Raw genomic sequence first — 23363 nt, 5'->3', positions numbered from 1 at the left:
TTGACTGTATTGTTTGTTTCTGTTCAGCAGTAAGAGCTGTTTGAATGCAGGTGCTTTTTTGGTCATTGAATTAACAAAATATTACTTTAGCATCGCTTGATCATTTTGTAGCAGGTGATGGAGCTAAAAACACCAACGTGAAAAAAAATCAGTCCTTTCTGCTGGACTCGACCTCATACAGACCAGGGATGATCTGCTGATTATTTCATTGATTACCCGATTAATAATTGCAGAGCAAATGGTGCTTTTTTTTTTGTTTGTTTTTTTTATGCATAATATTTTTAACTAGATTTTTCATCTGAAATGCATATTAATTGTCCAGTTTTGGCTTACCTACCGCTGTGAGTGGGTGTTCTAAATTAGTTGACGATTATTTCAATAATCATTCATCACAATTAACTTTTTGAGCCCTAACCTGGATCTTGGTGTCGTGATGGTAGTGATGAGGTCTCAGCAGCAGGTCGGTTCCTCTGGCATGTGATCGGCCGTGTTGGTGATGAAATGAAGCGCTACGGCTCACGGGAGGAGCTGTAGGAACCCACGTGTCAGCAGGACACACACATACTGAAGCAGCGTCAGTGTGTGTGCGTGTCCTGTTGGACTCTGTATTAAATACCCCACTACCTCCAGTGTTTTTCTCTGAGTGCAGCATGTTCCTCTTCTTCCTGTCTGGGCTCTAAATTGAAGCCAGACTCTCATCTGATTGGGTCTTTATGAAACGCGTTTTCACGAAGCGGTGCGTGTGTGCAGCTTCGCCTCATGTTTTCCTGCGTGGGCGTGCAAAAAGTTCTCCTCAGCCGGGCACAAGCCGCCTTTAGTTTTGACCTCTGATGTGTGTCAGAAGCGGGTTCGGTGATCTTTGACACACGGCGGCATTAACATTCCAGCTGCCACGTTGTATCAAGCAGCCTGGGGTCAGCGGCTGCAGGCGGCGCTGCCTCGGCGCGACGGCGTCCAGGGTCAGAGCAGGGTCTCCACGTCTCCTCCGTGTGCGTGGGAATGCCTCTCATTTGTTCTGGGCACAGTTCAGCTGCAGCTGCATGCGGCTGTTTGCAACACTCCACTTGCAGACTGCATCCACGCGCAACTCTCATAGTTGTGGTCAAATTGAGTGTAAAAAAAACACATTCCTCATGTTTCTATTTCACTCTATTATTCACCCAGAGACACGCAGGCATGAAGCAGCAGGATGGGAGCCATGTTGTCAATGTTCCTCCACTTCCAGAACAGCTGCTCAAAGTCCTCTCCTGCTTTAGAAATCATCTTGGACAAAACAAACAACAAAAAAAAAAAAAAAAAAAGAAATCACATGTCAGTCCGCATCAACGATTATTGAGTAGTTTTTATATTGAATATCTGAATTACTGCCAAACTTCCGCCTTTTCTGTTTCCTCCTAAATTTTCTCTCAAACTCATTTCTCACTTCACTGCACACTGCCCTTTTTTTTTTTTTTTGAAGCACGTTTGAGGTTGTGCAAGTTGCTCAATAGGTTGTTGCTAGGTTACCAAAGAGTGAGTTAGTTGACGCCACCCACCTTGCCTGGCTCACTGTGAGCTGGTTGAGCCGTTCCTCTGCCTACATCTCCCAGAATGCTGTGTGGTTCTGGATCAGAGTTCAGTGAAATTATTGAATTCTGTCGGATGTATTATCTATTGATATTGATTACGTGTCTATCACAATATATTTTATTGATTTATTGCCCAGCCGTTAATCATCTATTTCTAACCTTTTTGTATCTGCAGAACATTCGGTCCAAAGTGGAGCTAACTGTGTCGGACCACCCCGAGGACATCAACCTGTCCTTCACCGCCACCTGCCAAGATGGGAAGCCGCTGCCAGGTTTCAGGAAGTGTGCAGACTTAAAGATTGGAGAAACGGTGAGTTCTTCTCCAAACCTCCCACTCGACCTCTAAATGTTTTATTACGCGGTGAGCCACAGAGAAACCTCTGAGATCTTCCAGCCTGGCAGTGCTTTCTGCTTTGGGGTTATGAAAACTTTATCAGTGGGTTCCTCTGGTCACCATTAATACCTAAACCACTCACACTGCAGCACAGTCCAAGAGAAATCTCCAGTTTCACGACCTGTATCTGATGAATGCTGCTGCATTTCTATTTTTAATTAAACATTGCATGCAGATTATAGCTTATTGTTTCCCAAATTACAGCTTTTGACTAGCAGATGACAGCTAACTGGCTGGCAGGCTACTGATTTGAGTGCATGACAGTATGGTGTGATTACAGCTGATTGGTGGCTGATGGTCTAATTTTTACTTTTACTTGAATGACACAATAAAGCTTTGAGGTGTAAAATTTCATTTGCAAATATTCTTTACAGTTTCTGTGTATTTAAAGAGACAACTTCCCTCTGATTCAGCTGGTTGTGCTGCTTCCAGACCTCTTTTGCACTACCTGTTTCTACTGAACAGGGGTTACCAATCATGTTATGCTACTAACAATGCTATGCTGGTAGGTTACTGTATTATGCTAGCAATTTGCTAACCTTGCTAGCAGGTTAATTACCACACTGTACTAGGAGGTTACTAACAGCACTATGCTAGCAGGGTACAAACCGTGCTAGCAGGTTACTAACTATGCTAGCAGGTCGCTAACTGCACTACGAGGCTAATTTGTACTAGCAGGTTAATAACTGTGCTGTGCTACCAGGTTATTATCCATGCTGTGCTACCAGTTTACTAAAAATGCTAGCAGGTTGCTAACCACACTAGGAGATTATTTTGCACTAGCATGTTACTACCCTCGCAGTGCTATTAGGTTATTAACCGCACTAGCAGGTTATTTCACACTAACAATTTCCTAAACACAATATGCTAGCCAGTTACTAACAGCGCTATGCTAGCGGGTTACTAACTGTGGTAAGAGGTTACTGCATGCAGGATTCACCCATCAGTTTCCAAACACCTGTTCTCAGCCAGGCTGATCCAACTGCATAGCATTCTGCTATGCTTTCCTGCTAACAATAACCTGAGCAAGCAGGTTATCTGATCAAACCTGTTAGATCTTATAGTCCTTTCCTGCTACACCAGGGCAGGAAGAGAAGGCTTTATGTTACTAAATGTAACACAATTTAACAGGAGAAGTGTGAAATAAAAGTCATCACAGTGAAAAAGGCTGATTAATTACATTAAAGTTTGCCTGAGTCAAGCCAGTCAGAAGACCTTGAGTGCTGTTCTCACAGAAACTTTGTCATCCACTAGAAATCTTTCTGAATGTTTTGGCTACATTGTTATCTTTTCTTCACCCTTCAAACTCGTACATTTGTTACTAAGCTAGCATTTCTAGATCTCTTGTATTTGCCTGTTGGAACATGCTCACTTTAACCACCTTTGTGGTTCTGATTTCAGTCTGAACCTTTCTTTAAACACGACAAATGACTTTCTGCATTCTTAGTAACAAACAACCTGCCACGCCTACCTGTTGAATGTTCCAGGAAAAACAAAAAGTATTTAATCTGCATTCAGGCTTTTGTCAAATGACTAAGTGTTGCCGTTTGTCAGCTCGGGCTCTATCTTGCAGTCATGGTATTACCAGAAACTGTTAAAAACTCTGCCTTTTCAGCTCGAGGTGTTTTTTTTTTGTTGTTTTTTTTAAACTGACAAGAAGTCACCAACATTAGCTGAAACTGATCAGTTTTCACCAGTTTTTGCTCCTGCGGCACATTTTCAAACCTAATGCCTGGTCCGATTTCAAGTAGTTAAGTTGTCAGTTCTTTTTCTTTCAGTCGATGGAGGGGATGTCCTTACGCTGTGGTAGTTATTTGATTCAACTCCTGTTTGCTGTAGCCATGCGGACTGTTGGCATAAATGTCATTTCTACCTGTGCTGAAGCCCTGTGATGGAGACCAGGGGTTCCATCCCATGTTGATTATTGATATTATGTTGTTTTCAGTTCAAATGTGTTTTGTATTAGTTCTTTATTTCAGTTACATGGTGACATTTGGTGAACATTCTTTTTGGGTAGGGAGACTGGCCATCTTTCCTGTTCAGAGAATGTGGGGGAAAATGTCAGTTTGTTTTGATTTAGATTAGTTCAATTTGAGTTAATTGAGTATTTGCCTTTCTGGGTGTGTCTCAGCAAGGTGGAGCAGAGAGGGAGACGAATGCTCCTGGAGCATACCAGCTTCCATTAGCAGGGGGAATACTCTGAGGATTTATATTTAGTTATATTTACTTTTGATTGACTTTAGGTTAGTTTAATTTTAATAATTTGCATGCATGTAAATATTTGTTGGATCATTTATTGTTTGTTAGTTTTGTGTAAGTAGTGTTTGTCTTTTCTTTTTGATCACCCCTTTACCTGGTGTCAGTGTTGGAACTTGCCTCAGGTATAAATGTCAGCTTCTTTGTTTCACTAAAAAAAAGGTGTTGGTGTAATGAAGACTTGGAGCTCCCAAATAAATCCACCTCAAAGACATTTGTTGCCTCATTTCCTTCTTTAACGCAGAGCCTCCGCCGGTCAAAGTGACAAGCCCCCATATTTAAACCTGTTGCTCTTGGTGTGAAACCATCATACACAGGAGCTTGTAGATGTTGAGATCTTTGCTCATAACGGAGACAAAGCATATCTCCTTGACTGTGTGGAACCTCTTTGTCATTCCTCCAAACCAGTTCACGGTACTGTTTATTTTACACCAAGGTTTTGGGGAAGGCCACACAATAAATCACATCACAATTTCCATTGTAATATTATGTTCACAAACAATATCATAGACCTGCTTTCGTGCTGTATTTGGTGGACTGTTCAGACTGAACTGTAATGCATTTACATTCTGCAGGACAATAATAGTCTCGGTCTGTTGAAGGCCCATTTGCTGAGATGCTAAGATGGAGTTTAGTAAGGAAATCATGTTGACGGGGAAAAGAGGGTGAAACGTATCTGTTAATTGCTATCAGTTGTTTGATTAAAATGATATGCATATGCAAATTGCATGCATGCATAAGGTTATGTTTAAGAGCTCATTAGGTTTCAACTGCAATAAAATACCAACTTAATACTTAGCATGGTGATTATGCCTCACTTATAACTGATGTCCTAAGTGCTGCAGTATTTATTCTTGATTAATAGTGATGGTTTGTCACTGTCAGGATGTCGGCTAAGTCGGAGTCTCTGATACAGGCGCGCCACCAGGGATGATTTATATCCCTGCTAGCACCCAGAACCACAGGGAATAATTGTCCAAACATGCAATGGCTCAATGACTCAACTAAAAAAAATGATGAACAAAAGTTGACAAGAAAAACAAATCGGAGCTAACCGAACCGATCTGCCCCAACATGCTGCCGCCGCTGTGAGCAGCTCATTCCTGCAGAATTGAACCAAATATAAATGTACTAATGAAAATATGTTTCTGTTGGCATTTCTTTGATTCGGTGGACTCGGGAATCAAAGAGTCCTGAGTCTCTGGTTCTGGTGAAACCAGAACCAGAACCAGAACATGGGGAAGCAGCATTCAGTTCTAATCTAATCTGGAACGAGCTTCCAGAAACGCCCAAACACCCGAGTTCCTTTAAATCTAGACTAAGCTGCTTCTGATTCATAACTGAGGATTTTGATCAATATATTTGCTTGGTGATTTTGATTATGGATTTTGATCGAATGTAATGTTTTGCTTATTTCATGATTTGTGACTGAATTATGTTTTATGGTGTAAAGCACTGAGAATACAAACTAACTTGACTTGACTTGAGTCTGCAGACAGGAGTTACGATATATCTAATGAACATCTAATGAAATGTTTCACTGGCTGTCGGAGGAGATTGATGTGCATCTGAAAGGCTTTCATGGTCACTTTTTATTCCGTTTGAGGCTGGGATGAGATTTGAATCCATTGTTGATGCTGAGAGGAGGGCCAGGCTCTAACATGCAGCCTCACAGTGAGGAATCCTCCTCTCTGTCCCTCCACTAGGATGCTTTATTTCGCTGGGCTGCTTTGGGATGGGAAAAGCTGGTGAATGAGCCCGGACGATTCAGCCTGGATGAATGGAGAGGGGCTCTCGGGTGATGTCTTTTATCCTGCTGGAGGCCAGTGTTCTCCCTGTTTTCTGAGGAAACGGGGGGCCGCCGCCTGCTGCTGCATTTCAATGGTGACCCATAGAAGCGGGCCGGACCGGGCCTGACCTGTGAGACCGCCCGGCATGAAGGGAATCAGAATGCTGGCCGGGCCGCTTCGCCCTGGCATCAGAAGTAGTAAACGGCTGCTTTTATTTCAATGCAGATGCTTTTTAGTCTAAGCAAATCTGCATCATTTGAGTTTAGTTGTGTGTTGCTTTGTTTGACCCAATTCTCTCGTTTTATAGCAGTTAATTGAATTTAGGGTAGTCATAAGGATTCCATCATTCGGTAAGATGTGTCCATGGTAACCCCCCACCCCCTTCCCCACACACACTCCCATCCCAACCCCTCTTCTTATATCACGAGTTTCTTTAACCCAACCACTTCCTGTTACTACTTCCACCTCCAGTCTCTCTTTCATTAAACCTCAGAGTAACTTGGATTTCATTCTGGTTCTTTCTATGGATCAAATCATTAAAACAAAACACACAGATGTTCTCGCTAAAGTCTCTCACTGCTGTGCCTAACCGTCTTCTTTCTTGCCCCCATCAGCGTGTCGCATCCTCTCAGTTCTCTCAATGAGCCACATGATTGTGTGGACCATTCTCCTCCTGACTCACATTTACAGTAAATTTAATTGTGAGCCTCGTTAGCTTGTTAAGCTTCCCGCGTTGGGGCAGAGGGGGTTTCTGTGTGTCATGTGACCAAGCCTCTTCCTGTCCTGATTCAGCTCCGATGGTTTGCTGCACCCCCCTCCCGCCGGAAACTGCCCTGAAATCCGCCTGGGCATTTAGATCCTGACATCAGAAAAGATAACGGAGCAATCAGTTACCTGCCTGTGTATAAATAAATAAGAGATTAGCCTAGAATCTGAGAGTTTTCATGGAAATGGCCGTCTTTGCTTAAAAGCGTCTGAGTAAAACTGGATTATTGAGAATTTTCTTAGTATGACAATTAATATTGAATTAGAGCAGCTGCTTCACAGACACAGTAGCTTCCATTAACCAGAGAATCGTGCAATTTAAAAAAAACATACAGGATGAGCTTCAAAGAATATTTTGTATCATTTATTATTGTGGAGGACTTTTGGTTCACTCTTCTTTGGAGTTGTCCTTGACCTAATTAGAAGTTAAGAAACATGTAACTAAGTAATGAAAGACAAATGCAGCTGAAAGTTACTGAAGAGACGCATCATTTACGGGACGGGATGCACAAATATGGAAATTTGAACGGATGAATAATATTGCTGTTATAGCCGATATTTATTGAAGTTTTACACATTTCTTCAACATTGTAAAATGTTAATCATCCCTCTTCTGTGGCTGTAGTTTGATTTTTTTTCATGTCATTTTGGCTTTAGATAAACCTTTAGGTAATGTTGCATTTCTCACAGAGACAAACTGAGGTGAACACAGCGAGGATAAAGGAGCTCCTGGTCTGTTCAGAACTTGTTCTGGCCTTTCCTCGTGCTGATGTCTCGTATTGTGAACCCACTGCTAGGAACCAGTGGGCTCCTGGCTTTGCATGGTCTGCAGCCGTCATCATTTATTTATTTTTTCCCACTTGTGAATAATCTTTCTCAAGGCAGAACGATGAACTCTAAACAGTTTGAAAATGGACTCTGATCAACAAACACCCCAAACTCCTGCTGTTATAGAGGTGCTCCCATGTTTATGTAGCCATGTGTTTGATCAGATCAGTGTTTTCTGCTCATTAGTCTGTATTTTGGCTTTTGTTTATTAAAAAAAACACGACTGCTATAATTTACCTCATCTTTAAGTCCTGGTAAACTGTAGATGTGTTTCATGCTCATTTAGTGACACCTAAGCTGGTCAAATGTTTTTTTTTTTTTTTTTTTTCTACAGTAACTTTCAAATTTTCCTCACCCACAAAAACAAAATAAAAGTAGAAACGGTCTTCCCTAAGAACATGTTCTGTCATATAGGACACACTCAGGTCTGTGGGATTTGTTTCCTGCTCTCTGCCACTTTTCTTGGCTTTGGAAATAAGAAACACTGAATATGTCTACTCAGATTCAGATTATAAGATGAATTGTTCGGTGTTGACAGACTGTAAGTAACCTGATGCCTGGTTGGTTTTTTTAAGTAAATCCATTTATTAGAAATTTTTTGAGTAGCATTATTAACTTTTGTCTGTTTAGACCCTTAAAGCAGAATGTTTCTGTATTTCCTCTTTCTCATTGCTCAGCAGGGTGTGTATAAATAGGCTCTGTGATACGGATACGAACACCCTTTAATTAGAGTTGGACTCTGCTGTTATCTCAGAACTCTGGTTTGGATCCAGAAGCGTCTCTGTGCTTCACTTTCATGACTGGAACCGTCTCTGGGATGGATGATGTTTGCTAAAAAACATTCTCAGGATTTCCTTCCTCAGTGTAATCAGATGGATGTTGGTTGTGTGTCCCAGAGTCACACCAACAGGCGGGGGGTCACACAGGGTTCACCTTAAGGCTGTGTAATAATATCGATTTTGCGATATATATCGATATTTTCTTTCCTAGAAAAAAAATCGATATTCATCCGCAAGTATCGTAACATCCAACTGTCACCTCCTCACTCACTGCTTGCTTCGCCGGGAGAGTGATTAGGTCATCAGGCTTAGAGTGATTCCTTCAGATGTTAAGTGTCAAGGTTAAAAAGGTATCAAACTATTCAGAGCAGGGTACTTGGTGCACTTTATTTACTTTACAAATGCATGTAAGCTACAGTTTGTACTGTTTCAATTAAAAGAAACATGTTTTCTCACCACTTCTTTGATTCATTTTGTCCAGCTGTCGACTTTAAGTCTGTGTCCATGTCCAACCAGAGCCACGTATTGTGTAGTTGGTGCTTTTAATCAGTTTTCAGTGAAATTAATTCAATCCAACTCTATAACAGTCACCAAAATCACTCTGGCCCTCTAAAATCTTTCAGAAAATTGCAAAGTGTATTGAATTGCATCGTTTCCTGAATATCACAATATATATCGTATCGTGAACAGAATATTGTGTATCGTATTGTGAGATTACTGTATCACTACAGACCTAGTTCACCCTCCCACCCCCACCCTTTTTTGCTTTTGGGGAAAGAAAGAGGAGCGCTGTGTGGCTTTTTGCGCTCTAATGACTGTTTGTCTTGTTGGCAGGTCTCCTTCGATGTGAGTGTGGAAGCTCGGAGCTGCCCGCCCCGCGGCACCGACCAGACCTTCACCATAAAGCCAGTGGGGTTTAAGGACCGCCTGGAGGTAGCTGTGAACTATCAGTGCGACTGCAGCTGCAGCCGGACGGCGCAGGTCAACAGCAGCCTCTGCAACTCCATCGGTACGGTCATCAAACACACATTACACCCTGGTCAGATCCAGCGACACTGAACATAAAACGTTTCTGTTGGACAGGGGTGGCAAGTGAAGGAATGAGAGATATGCTACTTAAAGGGGCAGTGTTATCTAACATCAACTTTTTTGAGCTTTTCATCATGTTATAATTTCATTCTCTCATCAAAAACACACCTTGTGTTGCCTTCAGTACCTTTTTATGCATGTGTGGGAAATCCTTCAATCTCCCATGGCAACTACTCAGCTGTGTGAAACACCTGGGTGGACCAAGCTCCACCTCAGCTCCACCTCAAACTGGAGGTTTGATGCTTCCTCCTCAGAGAACAGCCGTCCCCCACGGCTCCCCCACTGAGTAATGTAGTTGTTTTTCTTTCACGTGTGAAACCCTTTTGAAGTTTTCTACGATTATATTCCTACAAAATAATCTATTTTGTAAACATTTCATGCTTAGTTTAATGTTCTCAAAGTTTTTTGTGTGATTTTAGTGTTTTTTTCTGTTTTGGCCTGCGAGTGCTCTTAGGTTGATCATTTTACGAAACGTTTGGAGACTCCTGGGTTAGTATAATCTGTTGGGTGATTACAAAAAACCCCCAAATATGCTCAATTAAAAATAAATATATTTTTTACATGAAACCCCGATTACATAAACCAAGGCTTACTGCCGTTTCCCTTTTCTATAATTGGAACGGTGGGCTGGGATATTCACAGGAAGCTGCTGGAAACGTCTCATCCCTGCAACATGAAACAGAAAACTCAGAGGGCCTGAAAATGTGATGAGTCACTAAAACGAGCGGTTCCTCTGAACACAACGCCATCAAGATAACTGAGCCAGAACAGACTGAGCATCAGGACGATGAAGGTCACACAGCAGGTTGGAGCTCAGATCAGTCAGGCTGGATGAAATTGTGATGGCGGATAATTAGCAAAGATTTCTCAAAATTATATTAAAGGGGAACAATGTAAAGCTGCATTAAATATTTACATTAAAAGCCATAAAAGCTAATTGCGTTTATGAAAAAAAAGTCTTTAAGCTAGAAAATATAACACTTTTATTATTCTAACAGTTGAGCCCAAAATAATTTTCCTTTGATTCTGTTATGCAGAATCCATAATGGAGATCGGTTTAAGTTCACTTTTAGAGCTTTAAGGTCAACACTTTCCCCTAAATCTAACATTTTCTTGTCATGAGCGGACACAGCAGCTCTTCTTTTGTCTTTGACAGTTTGGATTTTTCTTTTCTTTCCATGTGTCACTTTGTTTCCACTTCAGAACATTTTCTCCTCTAAATCTGTACCTGTAACATCTTAACACTCCAACTTGACTAATACATGAATATGAACCTTCATTCAGCTAACAGTCTGTGGCAGACCATGGAAATGGACCCTCTCAGATACTTTCCATCTGATCTGACTCAGTTTCTTGTGTTTTGGAATAAAAACTGGGCAAAAAGTTCAGTTTGTAGATGTTTGCAGCAGGTAGAGACTTAAACCAAACGACACGCAGCTCTAACAGACTGAGTCAGTTCTTATTAGTGCTACAATTCAAACATTATTTGGAAAAACGTATGAAAATAAGCATAACAATTGGGCATTTTCTTGTGTTCTACCAAATAAAATCCCAATAAAATGCAATTTAAGTTTGAGGTTATAATGTGATAAACTGTCACATACCCAGCTGCTGCTGCGATGAGCTGATCAGTGTTCTCCACTTCATCCAGTAGAAGACGGGGATGTGAAGTAACCTTGTCTTTTTAATAAGAAAAACACTCAAAGCTGTTTCAGTTAATGGCCGCTTTGACGTGATTATGAAGAGATTCTCAGCTGAAATTCTGAGCTTTTCTTAAACTATTTTTAAACAGCTTTTTCTTCTTACACTTTACAACTTGGAGGAAAACCCAGTGACTGAGCGGGACTGATGGGTAACAAGGTCTGAGACTAATCAGGAATGTTCTGGTCTGAGGCAGAAACCTTGAAGATTAGGATGCCTCTCAAATAGAAGATAATGTCTAAGAAATAGTCCAGTTATCTGCAAAAAAATAAAAAATAAAAAATACTACAAAGATAAAGGTTTTTGCATTTAAGAAGTACTGCACTGAGTGCTGTGATGGAGTAGACCCTGACCAAAGCCTCCACCCTGCAGGCATGTACAACTGCGGGACCTGCCGGTGCGAGCCGGGCTACCTGGGCGCCCACTGCGAGTGCCAGGAGGGCGAGGCCAGCAGCATGTACCTCAGCGCCTGCCGGGAAGCCGAGGGCAAGCAGGTCTGCAGCGGCCGCGGAGAGTGCAGCTGCAACCAGTGCCTCTGCTACGAGTCCGAGTTCGGGAAGATCTACGGAAGCTTCTGCGAGTGCGACGACTTCTCCTGCGCCAGACACAAAGGCGTCCTCTGCTCAGGTAAGGAACGTCTTTTTTCCTTTTACCTTTCAGATCTGAGGCAGCAGAGCAGGTCTTCATGCTAACATCCCAGTTTATTTCAGGTCTCATAGCGGGGGCGTGCCGAAGTAGCTCCGCTATGTTGGTCCTGATTTGTTCTCTTTGTAGACTTTTGTTCATAATTTGCTTGGCTGAGTCGCTGCATGTTTGGACAATTTGGTGTGCAATTGGATGGATTTTTGTTACGATGTGAAACCGTGGCAACAGTTACTCATTGTTAATGAACTGTGGAGCTCGTTAGCGTTTCCAAAGTTCAAACAAGACCTGAACTGTGACCTGAAATCCCAGAGGGGTTGTAAAACGAGGCTTCATGGATACAGAGCAGAGAGAGGAGGAAGTTCAAACCATTTCCTCAACCAATCAGATCCCGTCTCCAGGTTCTCTGCCTGGCTTCCCAACCATACAGCAGGGGGTTTATGGAGGAGCACCAGAAGCAAATGAGCTGGATTAGCAGTTCATGCTAACAGCTGGTGGCGTCCCCAGGACATGTTACTGTGGGATATTGTCTGTACTGCCTTGTCACTCATCTGTTGGCATGTCGCTACAGTCATACAGCAACCGTCTTCAGATCTCTGCAGAACCTTCCGACCCACAGCATCACAATGTGATGATGTGTAACCGTGCAACACATCATAACAACCACTTTTTGAACTTTCTTTGCGGATGTGACTTGTGACATTTAATTTCCATTTGGGATAAATTAAGTGTTTTTGAGTTTAACTGAATTGAGGGTTTGGGTTCGTGGAGAAGTGTTGGTGAACTGAGCTGTGGCTCCTCAGCTTCCTGATAAACATCTAGCCCTTCCTCACTACTGTTTGTTTTTGAAACTTCTTCTGTCTGGTAGACATTCTGTGTGTGTGTGCGTGTGTGTGCGTGTGTGTGCGTGTGTGTGCGTGTGTGTGTGTGTGTGTGTGTGTGTTATTAGGCCAGCCTCCTCTTGATTCCACAACTTCTCGGTGTGAACTGAGGCTGTTACATTCAGGACTGCTTGCTTTGCAGCTGTAAAAACTCTGATGTTCAGTGGTTCACTGTTTTTCCCAAAGGACTTTTAGTAATTGTTAAATAGTTTTCAGCTGATATTTACTGAACCTTGTAAAACTCTTCAAGCTCCCTTTCCTGCATTTTGTCTCATTACAGCCAAACGGAGATCTATCAACACTCAGTGGCTCAAATATCAATTGGAAGGCAAATTTAAAACCGATTGGCGGTTTAGTAGTAAAAAATCTAAAACGTTCGTCCATTGCCACAGATTCTTAATTTGGTTTAGGCCTAGGCTTTGACTAGGCCATTCTAATAAAATGAGAATGCCCCAGTCATGGGCCTTTGATTATCCTTTGATGTGGATCATTCCATTGTAATGTTTGTTCACTAATGTTTTCTAACAAACCTCTGAGGCCAGAAAGGGACTGGCTGAGAACGCCTATAGCCAGAAAATGCATGCACTGATGCTAACCTGAAGATCTCGTCCTCTGATTGGCTGTCGTTGCTCATGCCCACAGAGCAGCACAAGTTGTGTGAAAAGGGCTGTTTGGCTCAGAGGATCTGTATGGGGACAGGCAAAGCCTTTTGTGCTCCCAGAACATCGGGTCCAAAACCGCGGTGAGAGACCTCCTGGCTCGTCTCCCCGCCAACGGCGGCTCCTGTCAAAGCACAGAGGGGCCTTTGTGGCAGCGGGGCCGGCACTGGCTGGATCCCAACGCCCAGTGCAGGCCTGTATCTGTCAGGCTGACCTAAGGGGACAGAGACAGTATCTGGGTTTTCATTACAAACGTGTGCAAAGCTTTGACGATGCTCTGCTAATGACGAAAAAACACATCGTAAATGCAGTGTTTGCATTAAATAAAAAGCAATTAAAATCACAAGTGAATAAATTTGTTCACGCGATAAGTTGTTAAAAATGAGGCACCATCATCTTCTTACCACTTTCTGTCTTCTTCTTCTTTTCCTCCAGTAACATCCAGTTGTTGATCACGTGAATTGTGTGTTGTGAACAAAGTGTTTCCATTGCAATTTTGTGAAATACAGTAATTTTGATGCCGTCAGAAAATGAACTCATCCTAGCTCCAAAACGATTTATCAAAAAACCTGTTTTTCAAAATGTTTGTGTTTCCATTAAGTGAATTAATTTCTGTAATGCCAATTTGCACAATTTTAGGGTAACTGAAAAAGCAGCTAAGGACAAACTCAACTTTTGATCAATTTTGCGACGCACTCATGATCCAAGGAAGCGCTTTGCTGCTGTATACATCCTGAAATGACTGACATAGCTTGAAAAAAAGTGTTGCGAAAAACACCAATTTTGATATGGCTGAAACACACCTCTACTTGGCACCAAAAACTTGTATTGAAAAACGCAAGTTTTTACAAAATTGACACTTTTCCTTTAAGTAAATATTTTCATAAGTCCAAATTGCACAATTTCATGGTAAATTTAAATGCAGCTATTAATTTAGACTAACTAGTTTGTTTCCAATGCAAATTTGTGCCAAAACTTTGTTGATGTTCTACTAATGTTGAAAAACCAGAATTTCTCAATTGTGGCGTTTCCATTAAATAAGGAACACAATTAAAATAGCATGTCAATAAGCTTGTTCACACAATAATGCACTAAAAAGCATACCGCACCATCATCCCCCAAATACTTCCTGTCACTTTCTTCTTTGTCTTTTCCACCAGTGGTAACATCCGGTTGCTGATCATATGATGTGCTAAGTGTTTCCATGCAGTTTTGTGAAATACTCATTTTGAAAATCCATCTCATCCTTTTGCCAAAACATATCACAAAAATGTGTTTTTTTATTATTATTGGCATGTTTCCCTTACGCAAATTTATTTTCCTAATTCTGAATTGCACAATTTGATGGTTAGTAGAAACACACTACAGATGCAGACGGACTGTTTCTTCCAATCAGCCATTAAACATTTAGAGTCCTGTACCTTCTCTGTCCTCACTCTGTGCAGCTCAGTGACTCCCTCTACACCCACTGCGTCATCTTGTTCATTTTAGCGGAACTTCCCTGTCTAAACCGCACTGTAAAACTAATTCAGTAAAACTATTAAAGTGTGAGTAAAGCCCTTCACCTTGCAGGAATCTCTCATAAACTGGATTGGATCCACCTGGATGGGATCTGCTGCTCAGTCGGAGTCTGTGTGGGAACATTTGCTGCTTGGTGAAGAACCTGAAGCTCCTGGAGCTGATGTTGGCAAACAGCTTCTCCTCTGTAGAACCCTGACTCAGAGGTCAGAGGTCAAGTTTTAGAATATCATTAGAGATGAACCGATCAGAACACTGTGGCTGATTTTTGTTCTCTGTGTTTTTCAAGCTTTGACTTTAACTTTGGTTTAGTTATGAATAACTATTAAGTGCCAAAGATAATAATTTAACGGGGTTTGGAGGTGTTATGAGAAATCGACTTTTTTCAGCTTTCCATCATGTTTCCATCATGTTAGAATATTATTCCCTCATCAAAAACATACCTGGAATGCTGCTTTGATTCTTCTATGCATGTTTGAGGGATCCTTGAGCTTCTTAAAGAGACAGAGGCCCAATTTCAAGGTGCTAAATTACAGAGTCAATTTTCAGTCCGTTATTGCTCATAAAAACATGTCTGACAAAGCTCAGGTATTAAGTTCAGTAGATGGATTTGATTTCAGCACTGACACTCTCACACAGCATGACTGCACATTTATACAGAATAATGACAACTCCTCTCCAGCATATGAGTTTATTAACAAAAATAAATCTTTATTTTATCTGTAGTTTTTTTTCATGATGATATTTTTCAGTAGAACTTGGTTTGTGGAAATGACTTTCCTGGATTCGATGATAACCTCTTTTAGCCATCAATTGGAACCTGGAAAAATAAATAGAAGTATTTTTTTTTTTGAGTGTAATAAGCCTTTTGAGCTGAAAAAGAAAAGACTTTGAACACTTTACACAATCTCCTAAACCAAAGTCCTTTTTGTCACCACAAAGTTTACTAAACAAGTTGGTGTCACTGCCAGAACTTTCAGCCATAAAAGTAGAGGGACTCTGACTCTGACATCCCATGACAGCCAAAACCACTGGAGCCCACAGAGCCGCACCGGGGCTCCACGACTTCTTCTGTTCTTTGGAATCATGTGGTAGCATAAAAGCTAAGCTGCTCACCTCAAGAGGATTGAAGTCTTTGTTTTCAGATGATCCACTGTGACATCTTAACTATGACTGAGCAGACGGGAATCTGTTGGCGTTTTTATCAGTCCCTGATAACGAACAAACAGGAAGTTTTTGACTGGTTAGTGTGTTAGCTGGCCTAAATGATGCCCTGCATCGTTCATGGATGACTCACCTTCTGTCACATCAGATTAGAGTCGACTCAACCACCTCGCCTTAATCCTAAACACCCTTCAGAACCATGTTCCGGGGTTTGGTGTCCCTGAAGTGTTAGTCACTGTCTTTATTTAGTTACCAGTGAAACAAATATGGACAAATGGCAACCACAGCTTGTCGAGAGAAGTTCGCTTACCCGACGTGGAGGATTCGTGACCCGTTTTTATTTACAGTATTGCTTCATTTCGTGTTTGACCCAGTTTGGGTCAAGTTTCAGACGTCACCCAGATGGTCTCGCATTTGATTCCAGAGCATTTTAGTGTACAGTGGATCTCATGTTGACTTGATGGCCTGCAGGATTTGGTATAGGGAGATTACAGAAACTATTCTACTTTGATCACATCTGTCTGTAGACCATCGTTCCAGAGGTCTTGTGGTTCACCCAGATGAGACTTTGCCAACCTAGTTTGTGTTGTTGTATTGTGTTTAGAGAAAAGAGACTTCTACCTGGCAACTCATCTGAATAAGCCAAACTTTTTGAGTCGTTTTTCCTTTAGTCATATCATGGGCATTTAACATTGACCATGCTAAGGCACGCAGAGTCCAGGATGGAGCTCCTGTCTCTGTTCTGGAGTTAATTTCCTTGTCTGCTCACTCTGCTTTGGGTCTATCTTTGTATAATAAATGACAGTGTGGAATGACAGTGTGTTGGTGCTCTGGCTTTATGGAAAGTGCTTGTTTTCATTTACAGCAGAAAGTTAATATTTCTCTTAAAGCGCTAAGATCTAAACTTTGATTCTTTCTGCAGTGGAAGAAATCATTCCAGATGATTCCATTGGTTTCTCTACGTATCAGTTATCCTTATAGGAGGAAAAAATCATACTGCACGGCGAATATGATGTGTAGTGACACTATAAAGGGAGATTGAGACGCATTTCGAACTACAGGCGGATGTTCTGTAAAGTGATGTTCTCAGGATTAATGCTTGTCGCTGAGCGTTTGCTACCTTTTACCCTCTGTTACAAAACCTGTGTGTGTGTGTGGGTGTGTGAGCGTGTGCATGCATGCGTGTCAGCCAAGCAGAAATGTGTGGTACAGCAGTCGGCTACATTCTCTTCTTGTGCCACGCAAGCAACTTTCCCTACTTGAACGACTTCCAGTCCTGTTTGTTGTGTTTACTCTGAATGAAAAACACCTTTAACTCTGACACAAAACACCTACTGGAAACATTAGGTATTACAGTAAACCTGCAATCTTTTGTCTTTAAGAAAAAAAAAAAATCTGATTTCCCCGATGCTGTAAAACCAATTAATGAATCATCAGTTCTCATTAACATTCCTCTCTTTGCAGTTGTTTACTCTCTGTTGTTATCTGACTCATGCCCCACCTCTGGAATCAGTAAATCTGGACATCCGAGTCCTCATGTCCCGCTGACCCACATCTCCTCCACAGCTGCTTCCAAATAATGATCTAAAAGCTCCGTGGCCGCCTGTTGCCAGAAATAGCATGTCTCTACTTTGCAGATCTACGCGAACCCCTCTTTTACCTCATAAATAAATCTGATGTTCCAGAGCTGTGTGCACATAATCACATGTGTGTGTCCCTACAGGGTAAATGGGAACATGTGTGTTTATTCATGTTCGTGCAGAGGATAGCTTAGGCTGTGCTTCACGCTAAAGAAAACAGTCCAGTCCTAACTGGGAATGTTTTGTTGGCTAAAGACTAGAATTGAACTTTTCTTCACTCTGGGTTTCAGAGAGTCCAGGAAGGAGTCGGGCCTTCAGGCTCCATGTTCACCTGAGTCAGCTTCTGAGATCTTTGGTTCTGTGAGGAGATCTGTGGTTCTCCTCACTGTGATGGAAGTCCTGCAACATTTAGAGGAGAGGTTAACATCAACAGTCAACTCAGTCATCACCATGGATTCCACCAAGTAGGGGTCATTCTGCAGTAAACGGCACTCAGGACTTACAAGGAGAGTCAGAGCTAGAGATGCGTCAACCAGAGATTTGTGGCCAATTTCTGATGGCAGATTTTGTAAAACTCTAAACCATCATTCCAATTTTAGCAAATACTTATATATAACTGCCTAAAGAAAATAATTTCTGAAAACTAGTCAAATTTTACAAAGTAGTCTGTTGTATCATTAAAAATCTACATACCCCGAGAATAGCTAAAGTCCATAAATACCTTGGACCCCTCTAAAAACACTTAGAACTCCCTATTTTGATAGTTCAAATTTACCTAATATACATATATATACATATACACCTATGATGGAAGCAATCTTAGCTCTTCAGCAGAAGCCAACATCCTCACTCATAGGGGAACAGCCAATCGGCACCAAGGAAATTGAATGACACTCCTTGATTGACTGCTATGCAAATGACAATCATAGCATGTCTATTACCATTGCACCTAGATATCCAGCTTCCCAAGCTGCTTGTTCTTTCAAATACAGATTAGATATGAAAAATCTGCAAATGGGTAAATTTTCCATCAATAATTTGGAATTATGCTCCATTAAAAAAGCTGTGATCTATACTGATATTAATGAGTATGCCCACTAAGAGTAAAACTGGCTGGCAAACCACATCCACCGCTGGTATACTGCTCAGTGGAAACAAGGGATTTGTGCCAGTCTCTTCCTCACACAGACACTGAGAATATCGGTTTCCACCCATCAGTAACGGCTTCTGCACTGAAGAATGTTGATCATGCATGTTACTGATCAGAAAGACGTCAGCTTTTTTTTGCTAATCGGCCAATCACCAGTCAAGGCACCAGGTAAACATTGAGAGATTGAGTGTTTACTGTCTGTAACGAGTTAGCCCTCCGCATTTTACCGTGAATTTTGACAACACATCATTTTTACATTAGACAGTTATGTGCACTGGTGTCCGCTTTACAACAGGGATTCTTTAGTTTCGCTGACGGTGTGACGCAAAAACAGATGGACGTGAAGATTTACATCATAGCATTTGCTGCATAGCTCAGGCAGTTCCAGTCAGAAGCTGCTGACACCACTGATGTGTCTGTTTAGATAATCAAGTGAGTTCTGGATCTGTGTTGGTTCCATTTGAGGAATAGAACAGGAACTGGAGAGAGGGGAAGGAAAGCCTTTCCATGACAGTCCACAGATGTTTTCAGAGCTGCCTGTGAAGTCCACAGTTCAGTCTTATGGAGGCCCCCAGAGGCTGGAGCCTGAGCACCTGATGGACATCATCACACTCTGACATCCTCCTGCCGTTATCTGTGGGCTGGAAAGAATTCCAGCTGTTTCCTTGATGTTCAGTCCAAACTAACTACGTCTCCATTGCAAAAATTCCATTACACAATTTCACCATTAATTAATTCCGTTAACTCAGAAATACAATTAAAGTCGCACATCGATGAGATTGTCTTACGCGATAAATTCGTCCTCCTACCACTTCCTGTCTTCTTTGTTCCGGTAGTAACATAAGGTTTTTGATCACGTGACTCGAGTGATGCAAAAACGTGTTTCTTTACAGTTTTGTGAAATGCAATAAAACTACCTCATCCAAAAACCTTTTATTGACAAACGTGAGTTTTCTCAAAAGCAGAGTATTTTCATCGAGCAAATTTAATTTTGTGAGCCACATGTGCACAATCACATGGTCAATGCAAATGCAGCATTATGCTGTAGTCCCAACGTCTCGTTAATGAGAAAATCAATGAAGACAAATGTCTGAATCCAGGATATGAAATCAGCTGGGAAGGTTAGAGATTCACTGGTCGTAATTTCTTTGACCTACCAATTCTGATTTTAGCCAATTCCAATTTCTTCTCTTCAACCCTTCCAATGTTGACTAGAAAAACATTGAATGAACAGTTTGGAGAACAGATTTAACGTTGAGTCACAAAGTGAGGGACAAAACCCAATCAGTGCTGGTCGGAATGAATTCTGATGTCCAAACCCAGGCTGCCAGGGTTTTTTTTCCCCCTTTCTTTCCACCTTCAGCGGCCATGCCCAGATTCAGACACTGAGCAGCAGCTCTGAGGCCAACATCAACAACACTGAGCTCAGGGGAACCGAGACGCATCGGGGATTAATATGTCCCAGAACAGGAAGTCACTGTTTTTTCTATCCTACGATCAGAACGTTTTTTGTTTTTTTTACTTCCACATAATCCAAACTGTAAATAACTTTATAAAGAAGAGAATAGAAACTCTGCACAGAGGCTTCTTGCTTATGTGTGCTGAGTATTTAGTTTGAACTTCAGAGATGTGAGCAGCTCCAGTGGGATGAGAGCTCGGCTCCAGGTGCAGCTGTTGGTCAGAATGGGCTTGGTATGCTGCTTGGTTGTTGTTGATGTTGTTGGCATCACCCAAGCTCATAGGAAGAGTTTATGATCTCCTCTGGCTTTATGGGTCTGCAGTTTATAAACCTGCAGAATATAGAGCTATTTATAGTTTTGGCTAACGGTTTCCTTATCCAAAACGGTGCTTGAAAGTTTTGTGCACACAGAGCCTGGCAGTACGTTTGGTCCTGTTTTTTGTGCGTTTGTTTATGTACGATCACAGCACCTATTAGTGAGATTTTATGCGATAGACCGTAAATCAATACTTTATAGAACCACAACCCATTGCCGAAGCTGCAAGACTAGAGGTATGTCTGTTTTCTCTCCATCTCTATCTATCGCTCACTCTATCCATCTAGATCTATCACACCATTTATCTCTATTTAAATTGTTTTTTTTGTTTTTTTTAAATTAAGGTGTTGGGGGCCACACAAAATCCTTCAAGGCCCTCAAATGACCCTTGTTGGCCGTTTCTCTGAATAGAAATGCCTGGCACACCTTTCAGGTTTTCATTCAAACCACACTTTGTATCCTGCGATTGTGCACTACTTTGTCTCCCAACGACACATGGCGGTCTGTGGCTGGAATGCAGCAAACGCTTGAATCCTTTTGAATTCTCTGTAACTTTCCACTGCGCCGTTTGGTTGGGACCTTTGGAGGTAAGGAAATAACCAGCTCCAGGTTTTGGCTGCGTTGTTGTGTTTCTGGTGAGTAATGTCGGCGACAGTCCGGGCATGCTGTGATTCAGACGCTGAGCACAAAGCCGAGGTAAACACAGTTTTCGTGCCTGCCAGCTATGTGCCGTTATTGCAATCCGAACCTGCCTGCTGCCGCTCAGGTGCTCTGCCGCCTGCAGCTGCTGAAGGAAGAAAGGAGGGAAGGAAGCCCTCAGCTGCAGAGTATCGGTTCCTCCGTTCTGATCATGAACTCGGTTTGGCTCGGCTGGAGGGGCAGAGCTTGTTTCGGCCTGTCGATTTTTACCAACCTACATTTTTACAGCTGCTTCACCCTCACAGAGGCTCATAAAGTAACACAAAGACGGACGTCTAGCGTTGTTCTAGCAGTCCTGTAAACAGGGACACGTCTTCCACAGACATGGAACATAAAGTTACTGTTTAAAAGAATAATTAAAAGTTTAATTGGACTATTTGTTTTGGAGTGGTTGTGGTTGCAAACACGACAGGGTTTTGCTATCACTGTGGTTTTCAGATAACAGCGTTCCTTTTAGCAACTGAAGGAAAGAGTGATGGTCTGTAGAGGCTTAATAAAAGCTTAGTGTGTGATTGTGTGGGAAATGAGATGTTGTAAGGCTGATCTTGTTAATAACTGATTTCATCCAGTTGGTCTAATGTCAGGTTTGAACTTTTGCCAGCTTGTAACTGACGACCATTGATGCTGCTGTGACTTTCTGACGTATATTCATGCAAAACAAGGAGAGGTCTCATTGATCAGGATGTTTTGCTGAACAGGCCAGTTGATCCCTCACTGATCCACTTCTGTAGGACCTAATTAGTCCCTCCCAGCTGGTTCTTTGGCCCACATTTCTGCACAACCTTGCTTCAGGTCATTGACGTTTCCAGCAACAGCTTCATGATGCGGCAGAGGTCTGGATGTTGGGTCTTTTCAACTCCACCATTGTTTGTTCAGCTTTCCTAACGTTGCTCCCATTATTTATATTTCCCAACTTTCTATTCCGCTTTGCGCAGAAATGTGCCTCAGCTGGTGCCTTCTGTCTCTTAGTGTGTAAGAGCATCAGATAATTATTTGCCATGGAAAAGTTTTGATTAACTCTTTTCATTTGCTTCTCTGATACTTTGCAGTTATCAATACATTTTAAAAATGATTAAATGCAGCGAGTGTGCAGCTTAGTGATGCAAATCACACTATTTTATGTGACTGATGTTCTAAACAAGCGTATTACAATTTATAAATGCCGCTCTTCAGAAACATGCCCCTTTATCAGGTCCCCCGTCAAATACAGAAGTGTGATTGGCATCACTAAAAGCACACAACCTCTAACCCATTTAACCATGTCTTCAAATGTATTAGTAATTACTTTCATTGAACAAACAGTGGAGTAAATAGTAAAAATAACAATGCCGATAATATGGACAGTTTGGGGGGGATTAAATGTCGATATTTGGAATTTATCGTGATGGCAAATAAACAAATCTAAGAAATGTATCATGATAAATGTTGTTTATCTGGTTTTCTAACTGTCCTGATGTGACCCTGCTATATTCACTGTGCTAACTGAGGCCTGCAGTGCATGCTGGGAAACATTTCATAGATTGACAATGACTGGCTCCAAGTTGTTGGAACACTGCAACACAAAACACTCTGCTAGATCTGATTGGAGCAGTAAGGACAGACACAGTCTGGTTCCTGATATATAAATAACATAAGGGTGTATTTTTTCCTGAGTTTGCCCTTTTTAAGATATGTTGACTTGTGTTTTTTTTTTTTTGAAGAACAGCTAGATCTGGGTGTTGGTCATCATCCAGACTGCATGTTGCTTTCCCACAGGAAGTTCTCTGTTCCCTAAGTGAAGGTTTCACTTCTCCAAGCTTTTCTTTTTCACTATCAGTTTCAGTAGTGAAGTGTGACAGCGAGCCTCCTCTACGGCTCTGATACAGATGCATCAGTCAGTTTTGAATTCTTATTTATGTGTTTGTCCATTTGTTTTTAGGTCATTTCTGAAAATCTCTGCTTTATGTGTAGTTCTGATCTTCTGCTAATTTTTAAGATCATTTCCAGAACAGAAAGAGACCAGAGTTGGTTTCTAGACAGACTCTTCAGAATGAAAACCGTTGTCGGTGTATTGCTTGTGAAGATGGATAAACAGACATGTCTGTGATAATATTGGTTTTTTGTGTGTTTCCTCTGATTTCTTTTG

General features: G+C 41.6%; 1 protein-coding gene across 1 annotated transcript in view; it reads left to right on the top strand.

Annotated features, from left to right (window-relative positions):
• Positions 1-23363, top strand: part of itgb5 (integrin, beta 5) — a 53311-nt gene that overhangs the window by 9634 nt on the left and 20314 nt on the right. Inside the window, exons 9-11 of the mRNA XM_014989771.2 lie at positions 1744-1878; positions 9215-9389; positions 11543-11797. Of these exons, the coding sequence (XP_014845257.1) occupies positions 1744-1878; positions 9215-9389; positions 11543-11797 (565 nt within the window). The remainder of the gene's footprint in view (positions 1-1743; positions 1879-9214; positions 9390-11542; positions 11798-23363) is intronic.

This window comes from Poecilia mexicana, unplaced genomic scaffold, assembly GCF_051168715.1.
Source record: "Poecilia mexicana isolate PSO_F unplaced genomic scaffold, ASM5116871v1 scaffold_2, whole genome shotgun sequence".
In the NCBI taxonomy this organism is placed as follows: domain Eukaryota; kingdom Metazoa; phylum Chordata; class Actinopteri; order Cyprinodontiformes; family Poeciliidae; genus Poecilia; species Poecilia mexicana.
The sequence above is the reverse complement of the archived record's forward strand: the minus strand, read 5'-3'. Positions and strand labels throughout refer to the sequence as shown.